Source organism: Lathyrus oleraceus, chromosome 4 (assembly GCF_024323335.1).
Source record: "Lathyrus oleraceus cultivar Zhongwan6 chromosome 4, CAAS_Psat_ZW6_1.0, whole genome shotgun sequence".
NCBI classification, from domain to species: domain Eukaryota; kingdom Viridiplantae; phylum Streptophyta; class Magnoliopsida; order Fabales; family Fabaceae; genus Lathyrus; species Lathyrus oleraceus.
The window spans coordinates 323477432-323497571 of NC_066582.1; the positions used below are offsets into that span (position 1 = coordinate 323477432).

The window sequence follows — 20140 nt, forward strand, 5'->3', positions numbered from 1 at the left end:
ACATCCAAACTGGGGTTTGGTGTTGTAAACAAAAGGTTCGATAATGACTCGGATAGAAGAAGTGCATTGGTGATAATGACATGCGTGGGAAGTATAACACTCCTCTCCAGAATTTCAAACGAGATGACATCAATTCAAGAAAATGTAAGCATCCCTTTAAGTTGCATGGTTATCTGTTGGCAAATAACAAATGGAGATTTAATAAGATATGTGGTTTACATAACCATGATATGTGTGAGAAGTTATTCAATTGCATGCCGCCTCATGTCAGAAGAGAAGGAATACATTTCAGACATGACATTGAATATGGTGCAACCGAAAAATATACTTGCAACTTTGAAATGTAAAAGACCCAGAAATATCGCAAACATCAAGCAAATTTACAAGATTCGAGCCTAAACTAACAAGGTGCTGAGGGGGGATATAACTGAAATACAACAACTCTTAAAAGCTTTGGATGATAACGATCATGTATCTAGGTACCAAACATGTGAGGATAGAGTAACCGTTAGAGATATATTTTAGACTCATCCTTATCCCATCAAGTTGTTCAACATGTTTCCTACCGTGCTCATCATCGATTCAGCGTATAAGACCAACAAATACATGCTTCCATTATTAAAAATTGTTGGTGTTACCTTTACTAAGAAGACATTATATCGGTTTTGCATTTCTAGAGAGCGAAAAAGAGGAGAATCTTACTTAGGATTTAGAGGTGTGCTAGACAATGTTGAAGGATAAAAAAGACATGCCGAACGTAATTGTTATCGATCACGATACCACTTTGATGAATTCAGTTGCAAAGGTATTTCCTACTTCTTATACATTACTTTGTAGGTATCACATAACAAAGAATGTGAGAAGTCGGGTTAAACCTGCGGTAGGGATGAAATAAATAAAAGTCGAAGATGGAAAAATGGTCAAGGCAGGCGTGATAGTGGAAAGAATAATAGATGCATGGTATGTTATAATAAATTCTTCTACAAAAGAGTTATATCCGATGCTGCTATACATTTCAAAAACGTTTGTGAGAAATATCCAAATTTGTTGAAATATGTTGAAAGTACAATTCTGTACCCGGTGAAGGAGAAATTTATTTGTGCTTGGACCGATCAGGTTAGACACCTTGAAATACAAAAACAAACCGAGTTGAGTCTGCCCATCCTACATAGAATAATTGGTTGGAAAATAGTAAGGGTGATTTGTGTAGAGGTTCGGAGTTTGTGAACCAAATGATCCAAAATAAAAAAATTGAGATACATACGTTATTTGGTCGTAGCATCACAGTGTTGGAACACAAATTCAAAGACAACAATCTTTATTCTCAATTGGTCGACAACATAGCTCGAGCAAGACTGAATTATATTTTCACGAAGATAAACAAGTTGATAAATTAGGTTCTGATAGCTCAAAGTGTGGTTGCACATTTATGAAAACCTATGGTCTCTCATGCGCTTGTATTAATGTATGAAGGTAAAACTTGATAGCTCAATACGAATGGATGAAGTTTGCACTTGTAACACCCCAAAATTTGATTAATTAATTTAATCAGATTATTTGTGTTTTATTTAATTATTTAGTATGTGGTGCGCTTTTAATTAAAATTATTATGAATGATATGTGTATGAGGTGTATGGTGGGGTGTAGTGAGAGCATTAATGGGTGAATAGAATGATTAAAGTAATTAGAAATAATTAGAATTAATAATTATTTTGAATTAATTAAAATAAAATAAAAATATAGGTTTGAGTGGAAACTATGAATTAATGAGAAATAAGGGATGTGGTGAGAGTTATGAGAAGAGTTGGGCCAAAATATAATTAACAAAAGATTAAATTAAGTTTTTAGATATAAATAGAGATTAACGGAGCCTTTGAGGAGGTAGTAAGTAAAATAGAGTTTTTGGGAGAAAATGGATGCTATGGCTTGAAGAGGAAAGAACCCAAAGCACCAACCTCAACCTAATTTAGAATTGCTGCTAAGAATCTAAGATAATGGGAGAGAAATGACTTTTATGAATGTTTTGCATGAAAAGGTAGAGAAGAGAGACCATTACTCTCTTTAGGGATTGTGTAAAATCTTTTGTGAATTATTGTTGTTGTATGACAATCTGAAAACTGATAATCGAGTGTGTTATTATCTGACTTTCGTGATCAAATTCGTGTGTGTATGATTTTGTTTATGTGTATATCATTTTATGCAATTGTTGGAATTTTGGAAGATTTCAAGATAAATATGAAATTCATGAAATTGATTAATAAACTGTGCAAATATGTGATTTACTATGTTATAATATGTAGCATACTTTTTTGGATGTGTTAGGATTTTTGGGAAGCCAAAATTGGAGCTTCTAGTGAAATTCCATGGCAAATTTGCATTTTTGCATCCTGGTGCAGGTGACGGACATCACCTAGATAATGTTAACGTTACGACGGGGACACCATCATAGTCTTCAGGCTTAGTTTTCCAAGTCGGTCGTAACTATAAAGACAATATGAGATTTTTTTAACAGGATGGCAGACGTCACCCTGGTGACGAGCTACCCGTCATGCTATTAGAAGAGACATTCTTGTCCCTGTTTGCGTAGTTCGAGCTTTTGTTTCAAAATTTCGACGTTGTTTTGCAGTTTGGTCGATGATTGGCTACTGTTCAGGCTGTTTTGGTGTTGTAATTAATTATTATAAGTTTGATTAATCGTGGCGAGATTATTATTGTTGAACAATAATCGATTTACTTACATGTTGTTGGTATCACATACATAGTTAAACGTTGTGTCATGAGTTGCATTACATATAATTACATGATATAGTCGATGTGAGAGTATTCGATATACACATATTCTTAATACTATATTTACAAATATCAACATTCCCCCTCAAGCTTGAGCATATAAGTCAAATGCACCAAGCTTGTTACATATATAATTAGTTCTGGGACTTCGTAGAGATTTTATGAACACGTCTGCCAATTGATCATTAGAGTTGACAAAGTTTGTGACGATGTCACCTGATTCAATTTTCTCTCTGATAAAGTGACAGTCTATCTCAATATGTTTGGTCCTCTCATGGAAGACTGGATTTGAAGCAATGTGCAATGCGGCTTGATTATCACAAATAAGTGTCATTGGTCTTGCTTCTTCAATTTGAAGTTCCTTGAGCAACTGTTTTAACCAAATAAGTTCACATGTTGCCATTGCCATGGCTCTATACTCTGCCTCGGCGCTTGATCTTGCAACTACGTTTTGTTTCTTACTTTTCCAGGATATAAGGTTTCCTCCAACAAGTACACAATACCCAGAGGTGGATCGTCTATCAATGGGTGACCCTGCCCAATCAGCATCGGAGTATCCAACTATCTGAGTATGTCCTTTATTTTCATACACTAGACCTTTTCCTGGAGCACATTTGATGTATCTCAGAATCCGGATAACAGCATCCATGTGTTCTTGACAAGGGGAGTTTAAGAACTGACTTACGATACTAACTGCAAAAGAAATGTCTGGACGAGTGACGGTGAGATAATTCAACTTTCCAACCAATCTTCTATACCTTCCTGAGTCAGATAAAGGCTCCCCCTGCTTGGATAGTAGTTTGACACTTGGATCCATAGGAGTATCAGCTGGTTTAGCATTCAACAAACCTGTTTCTTCCAAAATATCCATAGCATATTTTCGTTGAGAAATCACCAAACCATCTTTAGATTGAGCTACCTCAATACCCAAGAAATAGCGAAGTTTACCAAGATCTTTTGTCTGAAATTGATTCGAGAGATGTTGCTTTAACTGGAATATGCCCTGCTGATCACTACCAATTATGACAATATCATCTACATACACAATAAGATAAATACACCCTTGGGCTGAGTGACGATAAAAAACAGAATGATCAACTTCACTACGGATCATACCAAATTGTTGTACTACAGTGCTGAATCTGCCGAACCAAGCTCTCGGAGATTGCTTAAGACCATAAAGAGACCTGTGTAACCTACACACCATATTCGATGACTCCCCCTGGGCAACAAATCCAGGTGGTTGCTCCATATATACTTCCTCTTCAAGATCACCATGTAAAAAAGCATTTTTGATGTCAAGTTGATGAAGTGGACAATGTCGAATGGCTGCAATGGCTAGAAGAAGTCTAACAGATGCCATCTTGGCTACAGGCGAGAAGGTATCACTATAATCCAATCCAAAAATCTGAGTGTATCCTTTGGCTACCAAACGAGCTTTATATCGATCAATCTTACCATCTGGACCAACCTTCACTGTATAAAGCCAACGACAACCTACTAAAGATTTCCCATGGGGTAGAGGAACCAGTTCCCAGGTACCACTGCTTTGAAGAGCCCACATTTTATCAATCATTGCTTGCCTCCACTCAGGGTGAGATAATGCTTCACCTGGAGTTTTAGGAATAGAAACAGAAGACAAAGAAGACAAACAAGTATACTGCAAAGGGGAAAGACGATGATAACATAAATCAATATAATGTGGAGAAGGATTTCGTGTTTGACGTATACCTTTTCGAAGGGCAATCGGAAGATCGGACTCAGGTTGCAGGATCAGATCCGGTGATGATGGAGGCGTCGGAGGAGAGTTTTCAATGACCTCAGGGACAGGTATGACTTCAGGGACAAATATGACTTCAGGGACAGGGACGACAGGCGTTGGGTGACGACGCTGATATGTTTGAAGTGGTCGAGAAGTGGGGGGGTCAGGAGCCCTAGACTGATGGGGGATAATGATAGGCGGGACATTAATAACTGTCGAAAAAGGTGTGGGAGTACTTTCTTGAATGGGTTCTAGAGTTACGTGACTGGACTCGAAATATGGAACCGACTCAAAGAAGGTAACATCGGCCGATACTAGGTATCGTTGTAAAGTATGTGAATAACAACGATAACCTTTTTGGATCGATGATAACCAAGAAAGACACATTTTAGTGATCGAGCTGAGAGTTTATCAAGACCAGGAGAGAGATTGTGTACAAAACATGTGGACCCGAAGACTCGAGGATGAATTGGGTGAAGTGGGGAATTGGGAAAAAGGATTGAATGAGGGATTTTATTGTTAAGGACAGATGAGGGCATGCGATTTATAAGGTAACATTCCGTTAGCACAACATCCCCCCAAAACCGAAGTGGAACATTACCATGGAGAAGTAGGGTCTGAGTGGTTTCTACAAGATGCCGATTTTTGCGTTCGGCTACCCCGTTTTGTTGAGGTGTGTGAGGGCAATATGTTTCATGGAGAATACCTTTGCGTGACATAAAATTCTAAAATTGTTGGGATAAATATTCACAGGCATTGTCACTTCTTAAGGTACGGATAGACACACCGAATTGAGTTCTTATTTCTTGATAAAATTGTTCAAAAATAGAAAATAATTTAGACCTATTCTTCATTAAAAATAACCACGTGCAACGTGAAAAATCATCAATAAATGTGACAAAATACCTAGACTCAAGAGTAGAGACAGTACGCGAGGGACCCCAAACATCGGTGTGAACTAAAGCAAAAGGGGACGAAGCTCGTTTATCGACTCGATTGGGAAACTAACCACGAGTGTGTTTCCCTAGCTGACACGACTCACAATGTAAATTAGATACCTTCGATAAATTTGGCACCAACTTATGTAGTTTGGAAAGACTGAGATGACCTAACTGAGCATGGATAGTGAGTGGAGAATCTTTGGCTGAGCATGTCTGAGATGACACTGAGAGGTAATAAAGGCCTTGAGACTCACATCCGACACCAATCGTCCGTCCCGAACTCCGATCCTGCAGGGTAACATTATTGTTAATGAAGGTGACACTACAATCAAGAGGACGAGTTAAACGACTGACTGAAAGTAAATTAAATGGACAATTAGGTACATAGAGGACAGAAGTAACAGAGAGAGAAGGTAGAATTTGAACAGAACCAATCCCTTCAGGTCGGGTTTGAGAACCATTGGCAGAAGTTGTAGTAGGTAAGAAACTGGATGTAGAGAGGGAAGAGAAAAGATTTTTATTACCGGTAACATGATCAGACGCACCAGAATCAAGGACCCAAGATCCAAGAGAAGATGATTGAGAGAGACAAGCAGATGAATTACCAGTGTGTGCTACCGAAGTAGTAGAATCTAAGTTCTGATAATTCTGATACCACCTGAGGAAATCATCGTAGTTTGGCGTAAAGTTATGAGGAGTAGCCATGAGTATCGGATCTGAAACAATTGCCCTATGGAGAGTGGAGCGGTGGGAAAATTGTCGGGATCGACCATCGGAGGTGCTGTCACGTGGGGAGATTTCTGCCGATGAAAAGTAGGGAGTGGCTGGATCGGAAGAGGCGCTTTTGCTGGAAGGTAACCGGAGAATTTTGAAAAGTGAGAGGCAAACCAGAGTGATGACACGGTTTGCAAGAAAAATAAAAAATAATAATTCACCGGAAGACAGTGGGTCAACCGGGTAAAGCACGGCGAAGAAAGAATTGCCTCTTAGTAGGCTCTAGATACCATGTTGAATTAGGAGACTAAGAGACATTTGAATAACCGTGTGTCTTGAAAAGCACTACGGAGACTTTATTATATATAGAGAGATTATAACTAATTACATGATATAGTCGATGTGAGACTATTCGATATACACATATTCTTAATACTATATTTACAAATATCAACAATAATAATAATGATATAGACAATCTTAATTTAACAATTATAACATTGGCTACGACTTGCATTTAGAGTTCGCTGAATTTTCTTTTGTTCATAAATGCATTTGATCCATATTCCCCCGAAATAATATGACTTATCACATCTAATGTACAAATTTCAATTACTTGTGCCTAAAGCGCACACCATCCTTCGGAGATGAATGTCGAGTTATCCATATCTTACAATCTAGTTGAATTAGAAAATATTTAACAATCTATTATTAACTCTAGGTGTTCCAAAAGTAATTTTTGATCTCAAATAATAATATATTTGAAAAATTAAATAGAAAAGTCAAAGCATTAGACTATCAAACACTCACACATCATTTCATATTTCCAACTCTTTTCGTTTGAACACTCTGGAATAAACTCAATCCACAACACTGATCATAATAATTTCATTTTCTTCCAAACAAGGCACATGCAATTTTACAAAATAAAATCATTTATTTATCTTAACTCCATAAGCATTGTATCATCATTATTTTTTTATAAATATATTTAGTATCAACAACATAAAATAAAACAGAGAATTTAAATACATAAATAACAACAATAAAATTACAATACATAAAATACAAAACATATTCAATAAAAGACAATTATCGAAACTAACAAAAACAATATTGTTTTTCGTGACAGACTTCATATAACAAATCATAATGAAAAACACTTTTAGGGACAAATTGTAGAAAACATATAATATAGGAAATAATATTTAGTGACAGACAATAATGAAATAGATTATGCATAAAAGAACTTATAGTGACAAACAATAATAAAACATATTATGAAGAAAAGAACTTATAGTAACCGACAATAGCAAGGTAATTTATAATAATACAATTATACACATTTTAATTTATATGGACTACAAATAACCACAAAATTCATACAATTATTAAGACAACAATTATACGTGAAATTTTAAGCAATTGATTCCTACTACAATATTCTTATGAATCTCAATTCTTATATCACACATATACATTATAGTTTTTTAATTGTGTTTATTCATGAAATAAATTCAACGTTAAAATCAATCAAATAATTTCAAAACTAACAATATACTATAAAATTAAGAGTTTAAATTTTCAAATTATAATTTTTTTTCTTTCTCCGCTTTAACAACATTACGAACAAATATTATCATTCATCCAAACTAATAAATTAAAATTAAAAATTCCATAATTATTAAAATAAACAATGACAAACTCTTATATATCTACGATTATAAAACATAAACTCAAGAACAAACACATGGATCATAAAAATAAAAAACCAGTAGATATTATTAGTACAAATAACTTTCGATCATTATGATAACAAAGGAAAAAATAGCAAGTATAACAACAAGGAAATCAAAACATTCATATAATTCAAAGCAAGCGTCACACAACTCGTCCCAACCCAAAAATATTTTTCTGGGGATTATTGCTCTGATACCATATGTAACGCACCAGACTCTCACACTCTCTCATACTTTTCAGGAAACTTTCTAGAAGGTTACCCATCCAAATACTACTTCAAGTCAAGTACACTTAACTATGAAGTTCTTATCTGTTAGACTACCAAAAAGAAGATGCATCTTATTGGTATAAGTAATACCAATTAATCCTCATAAGCGTTCCTTCAACCATGCAGTTCCATATCTGGACAACCTCGGGATCCCTCTCATTCCGATGTGAATTCAGTTTTCCCTAGAAGCTGCTAGGAGTGTATGATTGTCATGCCTCGTGCACCGTCAACCACTCTCTCATCATCGGGTGTTACATGTAACCACTCTCCGCCCTCTCTGGCCTCAGGTGTTACACTGTGCAAGTATGGGACTGCATGGTTGAAAAAAGACTTATAAGGATTAATTGGTATTACCTATACCAACAAGATGCATATTCTTTTGGTAGTCTAACAGATAAGAACTCCATAGTTAAGCGTGCTTGACTTGGAGTAGTATTTGGATGAGTGGCCATCTGAGAAGTTTTCCAAAAAGCGTGTGAGTGAGGACAAAACTTGCTGAAAAGATTCGTGTTGGTTTGTGGGGTCAATCGGTAATCCTGAAAGCAATATGAGGCGTTACAAATGGTACCAGAGCAGAGCTCTCCTAGTACGATATGGTTCGGGGATGAACCAAGCGAAAGCTGGTGGGCATATAACACCCGAGGCCGGAGAGGGCGAAGAGTGGTTACATGTAACACCCGATGACGAGGGAGTGGTTGACAGTGCACGAGGCATGACAATGAGACACTCCTATCAGCTTCTAAGGTAAAACCGAATTCACATCAGAATGAGAGAGATCCTGAGGTTATGCAGGTATGAGACTGCATGGTTGAAAGAAGGCTTATAAGGATTAATTGATATTACATATACCAACAAGATGCATCTTCTTTTCGGTAGCCTAATAGATAAGAACTTCATAGTTAATTTTGCTTGACTTGGAGTAATATTTGGATGAGTGACCTTATGGGAAGTTTCCCGGAAAGCATGTGAGTGAGGACAAAACTTGCTGAAAAGATCCGTGTTGGTTTGCGGGGTGAGTCAGTAATCCTGAAAGCAGTCTAAGGCGTTACATAAGGCAACCAAATCTTCTACAGTTCTGGAAACTCCATTTTCATTGGTTTAAACTAGGTCTATTGAAGAATTTGAGCAAAAACATAAACACCAGCTTGTTGTGAAGCAATTGATTGGAAGCCTATTGTGGCTGGCTGTTTGGATATTCCATATGTTGTTAGTCTTATTGCGCATCAACAAATTGATTACTTTATGAAGCTTGCACACGACTATAATGAAGACCTCCTTCAAGTATTTTACTCTAGGCTACATGATAGGCGTGGTTCATCCTTCAAGTTTACCATAGGTAATACTGTTTATAAGTTTACTAATGATCTTTGGAAGTCTTTATTTGGTATTACTATTGTTGATGCTGATGATGAACCGTTGGTGACAGATACCAACCTTCATCAACATTTTAAATAGAACATACATATGAGTTAGTTACTTAAGGCTCCTCATTCTGATGATTGTTATGATCCTATTACAACTGACCAATTGAAGATGGTTCCTAGGATTTTGCTATGGATGGTTTCTCATGCATTGCGCCTAAATAAAGGCGGGTTCTCAAGAATAGATGGTGCTGAAATTCATCTGATCTATATTCTTTTGAACAAGATTAAAACTAATTGGGCAAATTATTTTGTTTCTCGGATGTTCTCCATCAAGGGCTGCAACAAAGGAACGTAATTCTGCTATGTTTCCATGATTGCCAAGATTTTGAACTATTTCAACATTGAAATGTTAAATCTTCAGTATAGATATTCGGGCCAGGCTCAAGAGTTCTCCCAACATAAGCTAATCAATATGGGTTACTTTTGGGATGAAAATCGTCGGGTGTACTACTTTTGTATGGGTAAGAATGACAGGAAGATATATAATTTTGATGATCCTTCTGAGTTTGGTGATGAATCTGCCGAGACACATATGTTGATGATCAACCAATTGATACTTCTCATGATGTTCTTGAGGATGATACTTTTATGTAAGATGCTACTCACGGCGATGCTCATGGTAATAACTTTGATATTGGATTTGGTGACCCGTCTTCCATCATGACTATGCTACAAAACATGCAGCTTAGGCAAGATGACCATTATGAGAAAGATTGTAGGAGGCGAGATGCCTATGAGGTTACTCAAGTGTAGAGATTTTGCTTAAATGCAAGAGCACATGAGTGCCCAAATAAAGTACGACAAAATCCTGACTCAAGAAAAGTCCTAAATCTATTAAAAAAAATATCCTAAATGTACAAAAATCCCTAAATTTGCAGCAATCCCTAAATTTTACCCTAATTCAGTTACGAGAACATCTAAATAATACATACTTGTGATCGAAATTTTGTCTTCAGCTACTTAGAATTCCTTCGTTTTGAACAACAACAACATAATATTTCTGAAGCTATATTAACTTCTCCACATCAACAAAATATTTCAGAAACTATATTGAGTCACTTGTCAACCTCATCAAATAACATGTCACTTGGCAGTTGTCTTTGACTTCGACTGACGTCCACTACCGGAAGAACAAACATTGACAATGTTTCCAAAAACAAAAAGAGGATCAAAGTGACATTAAGGGACCCACCTGAATCCAAAAATATAGTTAAGGGATAAAAAGAATATTTTGCCTATATTTTTCAAAGAAAACATACTACTTGAATGATCTATTTGATAGACTATAGTATTATGGTCATTCCAAGAGTATATAACTTTAAATTCGATATAATCGCCTCTATAAATATACATATGATTCTCTCGTCATTAAACATCAACAACCTAGGTCACTTCGCCAAATCACAAGTGCAATGAACCATATACATAAACTAATCCCTTAATACCTTTTTCCCACTAAACATGTGATGCCATGAACCACTACTATGTGCTAGCCAAGCTTGTTCTCAGTTCATTATTAATGTTATTCCTTTTCAATTGACTTGATGTTGCACAAAAATTAAATAACACGCCTCTTCAAAGAAATATACAAACAAGCAACATAATTATTAAAAAACAAAATTTAATTAACTTCTAAAAGTACGCATTTACCCGATGGTGTCTAACTTTGAGATATTAAATTAACAGAAATATTTTCAGAAAATGCAAAAACGTTTACAGGGATATACTACTTGGTACTTTCTCACTTGAGAAAAAAGTGACAACGAGCTAATCTACTTTCTTCCTTACTGTGTTAAAGGACCTACAATCATTCCTCAGTACTCCAAAACTGCTGGTGCAGGATAACCCGATTGCGTCACCAACAAGGATGACTTAAGTTTAGAAACCAAAGAAACCAAGCTCACTGGCTCTCTCCTTCTCAAATGTCTCAAAGTACTGATAGATGATTGTTACGGCAAGTAAGATTCCGGTTCCTGAACCAATTGCCCCCATAAAATCTGCCAATACTGTCAGGGCACCAATACACATTCCTCCAAATGCTGCAGCAGTGGGAATGTATCGGTTAAGCTCTTTCTGCAAGTTTGATTCCCGATGGCCAGGCATAACCATTTGTTGTTCCTGCAAGTTGAAAAATGATGGTTATCACATGCAAAATTTTAGAAAGCAATGGAACCAGTTCCCGGTTGTTAAAATAGTGCATAGCCTTATTAAACACAGTTATTAACTCCAAATGAATTTTAAATAAATGCATGTGAAATCTGCACCTTCAACTGCTTGGCAACATCCCTAGCAGATGAACCAGAGACTTCAATCCAAGTTTTGGAGAACAAGGCACAGGCTGACAGCATAAACACCAGGTAGAACAGTGCATGGAAAGGATTGGCTGCCATATCAGCTAAGCTGTAAAAAAACAGTTCAAAATGACAAATTAAGAGTTGGGACAACAAGTAGATTAAATATATAACTGATTGAAGTTTTGTATCAAGCTCAGCAAAGAATTTAATAGGTTTATAATTATAAAACCATTTGAAAGGAAACACCTCTATTACCTAGAGGGTGCAGTTATATAGTATGCAATGCCACCAACAGGAATAGAGTGACCACCTCCATATTCAGATTCCTTCCATTTTCCCAACAGATCCACAATGAAGTTTCCGGCATACTTTCTGTGTAGCAGCTGTAAATACCAGATAAATTCATATTGTTAAAAACAATAGGAAAATATTTACCCCAATTTGCAACATACCATGATAAAACTCTATACCTGGGAAAGGAAGTAGAGATTGGAAACAAGGGCAGACTGAAGAATAATGGGCATGTTGGAGGTGTAAAACAGTTTGATTGGATATGAGCCCTGCTGTCCACGAGCATTCTTTGACCTTACAGGCAAAACCACGCGGAAACCTTGGAAGTATATCACAATTAGAAAGATCAAGACAGTAGCCAGCAGATTTGTGACATTAGGAAGATTCTGCCGATAAAATGCTTCCCGGAGAGCACGAACCTTATCTGTTCTAGTTATCAACAAATGGAATAGAGCAATTACAGCACCCTCAAACTCGGCACCCCGGCCACTATTAATGGTAGTGGGACTAAATGCTTTCCATATAATGTTTTCACTGCATCAAAATGAGACAATTCTTCAAAATTCATCCATAAAAATTCATATAGTGTTTTTATAAAAGTGTGTATTCTTTGTTTATAAAAAAATAGCAACATCCATAAAAAAAATATCAATATTGAAATGGAAAAAAAGGCATCAAAAAATTTACCAGATATTAGTGGCAATGAATAGAGAAATTCCAGATCCCAAACCATAACCTTTTTGAAGGAGCTCATCTAAACATATGACAATGATACCAGCAAAAAAGAGCTGGAGGATGATGAGGATGGCATTTCCCACTCCAAGTTGGCCCACACTACCATACATCCCTGAAAGAACATAGGCAACAGCCTCTCCAACTGCTATCAAGATGCCAAGTAGTTTTTGTGCACCATTCCTGAGAGCAAATGAATTTATCCCATTAGTCAATCTACTTGTGCATGAGAACAAACAAAATTTTCCAGAATATGGTAAGCCATAACACAAAGCTATATTAATTTCCCATACTCCAAAAAGAAGCATGTATAACAAATTCAGAACTACCAATGAAACTATCTGAAATTTCCAGCGTACACCATGGGGGAAAATATCATATGTACTAGGAAAGAAAATAACATAAACAACAAATAAAATACTTACAAGAGAGCACGATCCTCCCTTACATTGTTGTCCACTTCAATGATCTTCGACCCAGCCAAAAGTTGCATCACCAATCCAGAAGTCACAATGGGGGTGATTCCAAGCTCCATAACAGTTCCTCGGTTAGAAGCTAGGATAACACGCATCCAATAAAATGGATCAGCACCCGTTGTTGAGTGTATTCCATACAGAGGGAGCTGACTACAAACCAGAAAAATGAACAGGGCGATCACAGTATATATGACCTTCTCTCTAAATGGCACTTTCCTATCAGCAGTCTGAACTTCAGGAAGGAATGGTAGAAAAGGTCTGACTAAGTGAAGCACTCTAAACCCACCTCCCATCTTACCAGATTAGACTAATTAAACCTGCATAAAAAATTTACAGTGCAAGGATGAGTAGATGCCATAGATATGAGAACAGGAAAAACTAATACTAAATCAACACCTCAGCATCCATAAGAAAATTCATAAAGAAAAGACATCATAATTAGTTTTCCTAGTTATGTCATTTTATATTACTAGATAGAGTTTGAGGGGAAATAACTAAACAAGATTTGCTCCCATACAGAACTTAAAACATGCAGACTTCATAAATCATTAACAAATAGATGAAAACAATGACAAAATCCAAATCAACAACATCACATTACAGAGCAAATTCTTCATTTTAAAAAACTAAAAATAGATCACTTCCAGGTCCCAAAAAAAATTCTGAAATAATGAAAACAGTTTAATTATAATTCTCGGTGTACGTGTATTGAATAATAAAGACATGTGATCCAACAAACCTTTATCTATGGATTAGAAACAATGAAAACATTGACAATCACATAACATCTACATTCAGCATGAAATCGAAATGAAAAAGCATGCAACCAAATCGACCTCGATCCAGCTATATCCGTATCAATCGATTCAAAAACACCAAGGCGGGAAAAAAGATCCTAACATACCCGCGATTTCAAAACCCTTATCGCATGCAACAGATCAACAATTTTCCATCAACACGTTCATCCAGACACAAATCACGGCTGAATTTTACAGCGCTAATGCGCATGCAATCATGAACATCGGCATAAACGAATAACAGAAAACAAAACGGAGATCGAACGATCACATACATATATACATATATACACAGATCTGTAAATCTGAGAATACCTGAAAGGAATAAAAAAGGAAGAGATTTACCTATCGATTGAGAATAGGGATTGCGATTGCGATTCCGTGGAGTGCAGAAATGGAGAAATTAGGTTCCGCTGCTGCGGTGAGAACTGGATCTAAGAAACAGAGGTTCTTCCGATTCAAATAGGAGAAATGGTGGAGGAGATCTTTACGTGGGTTAACAAATAGTATTGTGACACGTCGCTTTTTAATCCGATGTGGCAATACTAACCAATTTTGACCTCTTTCTTGTTTTTATTTTTAACGCGTTAATTTTTTTTTCAGAGCCGGGATTTATTTATTTTTCGGAAATTCAGATTGATAAAGCCACGAATATCCGATAGATTTTCGCTCTTGAAATTTTAGGTGGATAAATCTACGGGTGATTTTGTTGTAGTAAAAAAACTACAAGTGAATCACAAGATACTTATAGGGTTTTTTATAGAATTTATTTATGGTTCTTTTATTCAATAAACAATTCCTCTTACTACAATTTTATTCATATCTTCTTTTTAAAATATTAATCTCAAATGTTAAAAAATATATTTATGTAGTTACTAATCTTATTTGTTAAAAAAATATATGTATAATTGAATTTTAGAATATTTAAATTATCACAAATATATTTAATTCTAAAATACAACACAATAAGAATTATTTTATATTTATTATTGATGTTATTTATAATTTATTTGTATTTATATAATACATTTCTTATATCTAAGAAGCTGCTTTATTAAAAATCATAATTTTTTTAATAATAATTTAATTCAAAAAAGACATATTATTAAAATATAAAAAATTCTTAAAAAATCAATAAAACAAATATCATAGAAAAAAATGTAGAAAACTCTATGAAGAGTTAATGCAACCATTTCAAAACATTTAATTTTATAAAAATATATTCAACCAAAATCCATTCATTTCTTTTTTAAAAGGAAATGGTTTATATATATATATATATATATATATATATATATATATATATATATATATATATATATATATGTTATCGTTTTTATTTTAAATAGACTGATTAAAAAAATAAAACAAAAAATTAGATTAATAAGGTAAAGAAAATAAAGAATTTTTTAACAAAAGAAAATTAATATTTGTTGTTACCTTTTTCTTGCCCCTTTTTCAAGTTCATATCTTTCTTTTAAAGACATAAAAGTTAAAATTAATGTTGTAAAAAAATAACGTTTTTATTAGATTAATCATTATAATTTAATTTTAATTTTTTGGGTCTGACTTGAGAATTTCTATCAATCTTGATGAACAAGATTGTAATCACCCACACAATAACAATGAAAAAGAGAAGAACAATTGAGAAATAAAAGAAAGAACGATTGAGAAGAAGAATATTTTCTGCAAAGTTTCTTTCTGCCCACAACCTGTGGAAAACTTTTTTATTCACTTTGCAACTGCAAAATTTTGTGAATACAATCTTATGAATACAACATTACAAGAATAAGAGTTACTCCCTCTATTTATGGATTTAGGTTAACCTACTTCATAAGTCAAAGCCCAAAACTATAAAAGCCCAAAATAGTTAACACTATTAAAAATATGCCTAAGTCGAAATCATGTGTGAAGCAACATGTTTCGACACTTCGACAAACTAGTGCAACTCGACACACTAGGTGATTCGACACTTCCTTATTTTTGTCGAGCAACATGCTTTGGCACAAGGAATTACAATTCAACACACCACCTAATTCATTGTGTCTAAGCTACTACTTTATCATAGATCTTAGTCTTTTGAACACTTCGACATGCACTCCCTTCGTCATGATGTCTGCAATCTGATTCTCAGTTCTGCAGTGTTCCATATGAAGGAGAATTGCGATCCAAAATGCAGCGGAAATTAAAAATTGCTCCTTTAATGATCCTTACGAATTGACATGATCAGTGATAGAATCGTTACCTCTTATGGCGATTGAAACCCTTGATACATATCGAAGGAGTGATCACGAACGTTGAATGGTGACAACGCCTCTACTCAGTCCACACGAACGGATTCCTTCAGTCTCAGTGCTAGCTGTTACGAATGAAGACTTTGAGTGAGAGAGAGAGAGAGAGAAACGAAATTTGCATCTGAATAAATACTTTTGCACAAGGGTTCTATTTATAGAACCACCTGTGTGGGCTGTAAGCTAAAAAGGCCACTTAAGTGTATGTGGCTCATATCTTATGATATACCAAAATCACTTAAGCGTGTGGTACCTTACCATATTTCGTATTCTACTTAAGTGCACTGTACCTTATGATGTTCTACAGTTCACTTAAGTGCATCGTACCTTACGGTGTTCCTTATTTACTCTATCTCTCATCAACCTGTCCTATTGTGTGTGACCCTGTAGGTTTTCGTGGCATTGACAATTATATTAAATCATGTATTTAACATAATAAACAACGAGCGGTATCTAGCAACATATCACTACTACCCAAGACACGAAAATATCATGTGATCTGACAAATCCTTTTGTGATAATACTTATGTGTACAATTACCTTTTTGCTCTTATGTTTATATTGAACACAAGGCATAGACCGTGTCATCCTTGTCCAATTTAATATTGGGCCCGTAGACATTTATCCTGTTACGCAGGATGGGAAAATTCCATCTAGGTCACTCATGTCCCGCAACATGCTTCGTGGAGTACCCATCAACTGTCTTTATGGTCATCCAGTTAAGGACAATGTTTGACCAACAATAAGGCACTCAACTCTACATCTAGGGTCCATAGTGGTTTCAGGTCGAAGGGTGGTATACACCATTATCACCATGAGAATAACTTATGACACTTTGCATAACATTCTATATAATATTCTCATAGCTGGTCAATCCAGTATAAATATTACACTTAATATTCATACCCATGTTTAAGACTTGATAACTCCTTATCCATGATCCATGAGCTATGATCATTAGTCTACATACATAATAATCTTAATGCTTTAATGTTATCCCATTTCACAACAAAGCTCGACTACGGATACTTTAAAAATAATGTCCTTATGTTAATGGGATCTCATGATTAAGTCACACTTGATACATTAAACAGACTAGCTATTATAGGGACTTTATTAAGCAAACATAATAAAGAAAAAGCCTTTTATTATTAATAAATAATTTGATACAAGTACCCAAAGTATTGGCCTCTAGGGCTTACACCAACACCGCATTCATCTTCCCATCTGCTACCTGCTCTCGAAGATAATGGAACCTCATCTCGATATGCTTGCTTCAACCATGCGGTATCGGATTCTTCGCCAGATTGATAACTGACATGATGTCGATCTTCATGGTAATTGATCCATGACTCTTCGATGTTATCTCTTCGACCAAATTCACCATCCACGTTGCTTGACATGCACAAGGAGAAGCAACTATGTATTTTGCTTCGCACGATGATAATGCCACTATTGGCTCCTTTCGTGAACTCTAAGCAATCGGTGCACCACCTAGCATAAACATATAGCCAACTGTAGATTTTCGATCCTCAGCATCACTACACCAACTTGAGTCGGTGTATCCCACTAGTTTACGTTCTTTTCATTCATCAGCTGCAGGAAATATAATGTCATAGTCGAGAGTTCCTTTCAAATACCTTAGTATCCTCTTCGCCGCTGCTAGATGTGATACCTTTGGCTTCTGCATGAATCTACTCACCATACCTACAATGTATGCTAAGTCAGGCCTTGTGTGACAAAAGTATCGAAGTAACCCAGTAAGTCTTCTATATTGGGTTGGGTCAACATCATTTTCATTTGAATCTTTCGACAATTGTAATCTGGGCTTAGCTGGGGTCGAAGTTAGGTTGCAATCTTGCATCTCAAATCTCTTGAGTATTTTGCCTGCATACCATTTTTGATTCATCATCAAACCTCTACCACTCTTGTAGAATTCTACGCCAAGGAAGTATGAGATGTCACCCAGATCTGACATTTTGAAGTTGAGATCACCTTTGAAGTTTTCGATCTCCTTCTTGCAGCTACCTGTTATCAACAAGTCATTGACATAGAGATATAGTATAAGCAATTTGCTCTTGCTTCTTCTTACATATACTCCATGTTCAGTTTTGCACTTCAAAAATCCCTTCTCCCTTAGAAAGCCATCTATCTTCTTGTTCCAAGCTCTTGGAGCTTGTTTAAGTTCGTACAAGGCTTTATGCAGCATGTACACCTTTCTTTCTTCACCTTGTTTCACAAACCCAACTGGTTGTGCAACATAAACTTCTTCTTCTAAGGGGTCATTCAGGAATGCACATTTCACATCCATATGACACATCTTCAAGTTGTTCGTGTTTACTAGACCAACAACCAACCTGAGTTTTGATCCTAGCAATAGGTGCAAAAACTTCGTCGAAGTCAATTCCTTCTTTCTAGAGAAATCCTTTCGCCACAAGTCTCGCATTGTGTCGAGTCACTTCTACTTTGGGATTCAACTTCACCTTGTATACCAATTTTACATCAATTTCCTTCTTGTCTTGGGGCAATTCGACAAGTGATCAAGTGTTGTTGACTTCGATTAACTTCAGTTCTTTGTTCATTGCTTTCACGCACTTAAAATCTTTAAATGTCTCAGCTGCATTGACTAGTTCGACATCTACGTAGAAAGCATAGTGTACCAGGTCACCTTCTTCATTGATCGCATCATCTTATGTAATCACACATTCTTACAACCCTACAAACATGTGTCTTGTTCTTTGAGGTCTGCTTGGGCTTGCTTCACCTTTGACTTCTTGTCGAACTTCTCTTTCGACTTCACTAGATGGTTCATCACATAAGATTCTCACCGAATCCTTCTCAACATTCTCAGTCCAATCTCATTCCTTAAGTTCATCTATGATCACGTCCCTGTTGATCACCACTTGCTTGTTTACTGGGTCGAACAACTTGTATCCTTCAGTCGAATGATATCCTATCAGGATCATCTGAATCGACTTGTCATCAAGTTTTCTTCTCAACTGATTTGGCACATGTCTATGTGTTAGAGATCCAAACACCTTCAGATGACTCAAGCTAGACTTGACACTAGACCAACATTCTTCTGGCGTGATTCCTTCTAGCTTCTTCATCGAGCATCTGTTCAGGATATATGTTGCAGTCGACACAGCTTCTCCCCATAATTCTTTGGGAAGATGTTTGCCTTTCAACATACTTCTAACCATATTCATGATGGTTTTATTCTTCCTTTCTGCGACTCCATTCTGCTGTGGAGTGTGGGGTTGCACCACCTCATGCATAATCCCTTCCTTCACACATAATGTGTCGAAGTCTTTCGACACATATTCTCCACTACTATCAGTCCTCAGAATCTTGATCTTTAGACCACTTTGTCTTTCGACCATAGATTAAAAGTTGGCAAATACCTCAATCACTTCATTTTTCTTCTAGACCAGGTAGGTCCACAGTTTTAGAATGAAATCATCTAAGAATGTAACAAAGTATTTGTTACCTCCAATGTAATCCACCTGAATAGGACCGCATACATTAGAGTATATGACTTCAAGAATTGCCTTCGACCTGTTTCCTGCATCCTTACTGAAGTTGTTCTTGTGCTGCTTTGCCTACACACATTCTTCACA

At 35.9% G+C, this 20140-nt stretch overlaps 1 protein-coding gene across 1 annotated transcript; it reads right to left on the reverse strand.

Annotated features, from left to right (window-relative positions):
• Positions 1-11293: 11293 nt before the first annotated feature.
• Positions 11294-14740, reverse strand: LOC127075318 (uncharacterized). Its single transcript, XM_051016804.1, has 7 exons — positions 14575-14740; positions 13382-13749; positions 12912-13139; positions 12404-12758; positions 12189-12316; positions 11904-12039; positions 11294-11757 (listed from the first exon to the last, which is right to left on the reverse strand). Exons 2-7 carry the CDS (start codon positions 13723-13725, stop codon positions 11518-11520), a joined length of 1431 nt encoding a protein of 476 aa, XP_050872761.1. The 5' UTR covers positions 13726-13749; positions 14575-14740; the 3' UTR covers positions 11294-11517.
• Positions 14741-20140: the final 5400 nt, after the last annotated feature.

Excerpts from the sequence above, each read along its gene's own strand:
- LOC127075318 (XM_051016804.1), bottom strand. The coding sequence starts at position 13,725 with ATGGGAGGTGGGTTTAGAGTGCTTCACTTAGTCAGACCTTTTCTACCA. Across the intron at positions 13,140-13,381 it reads AGGGAGGATCGTGCTCTCTT|GAATGGTGCACAAAAACTAC; the intron begins GTAAGTATTTTA and ends ATTTGCTCTCAG. Across the intron at positions 11,758-11,903 it reads ATGTTGCCAAGCAGTTGAAG|GAACAACAAATGGTTATGCC; the intron begins GTGCAGATTTCA and ends TTCAACTTGCAG.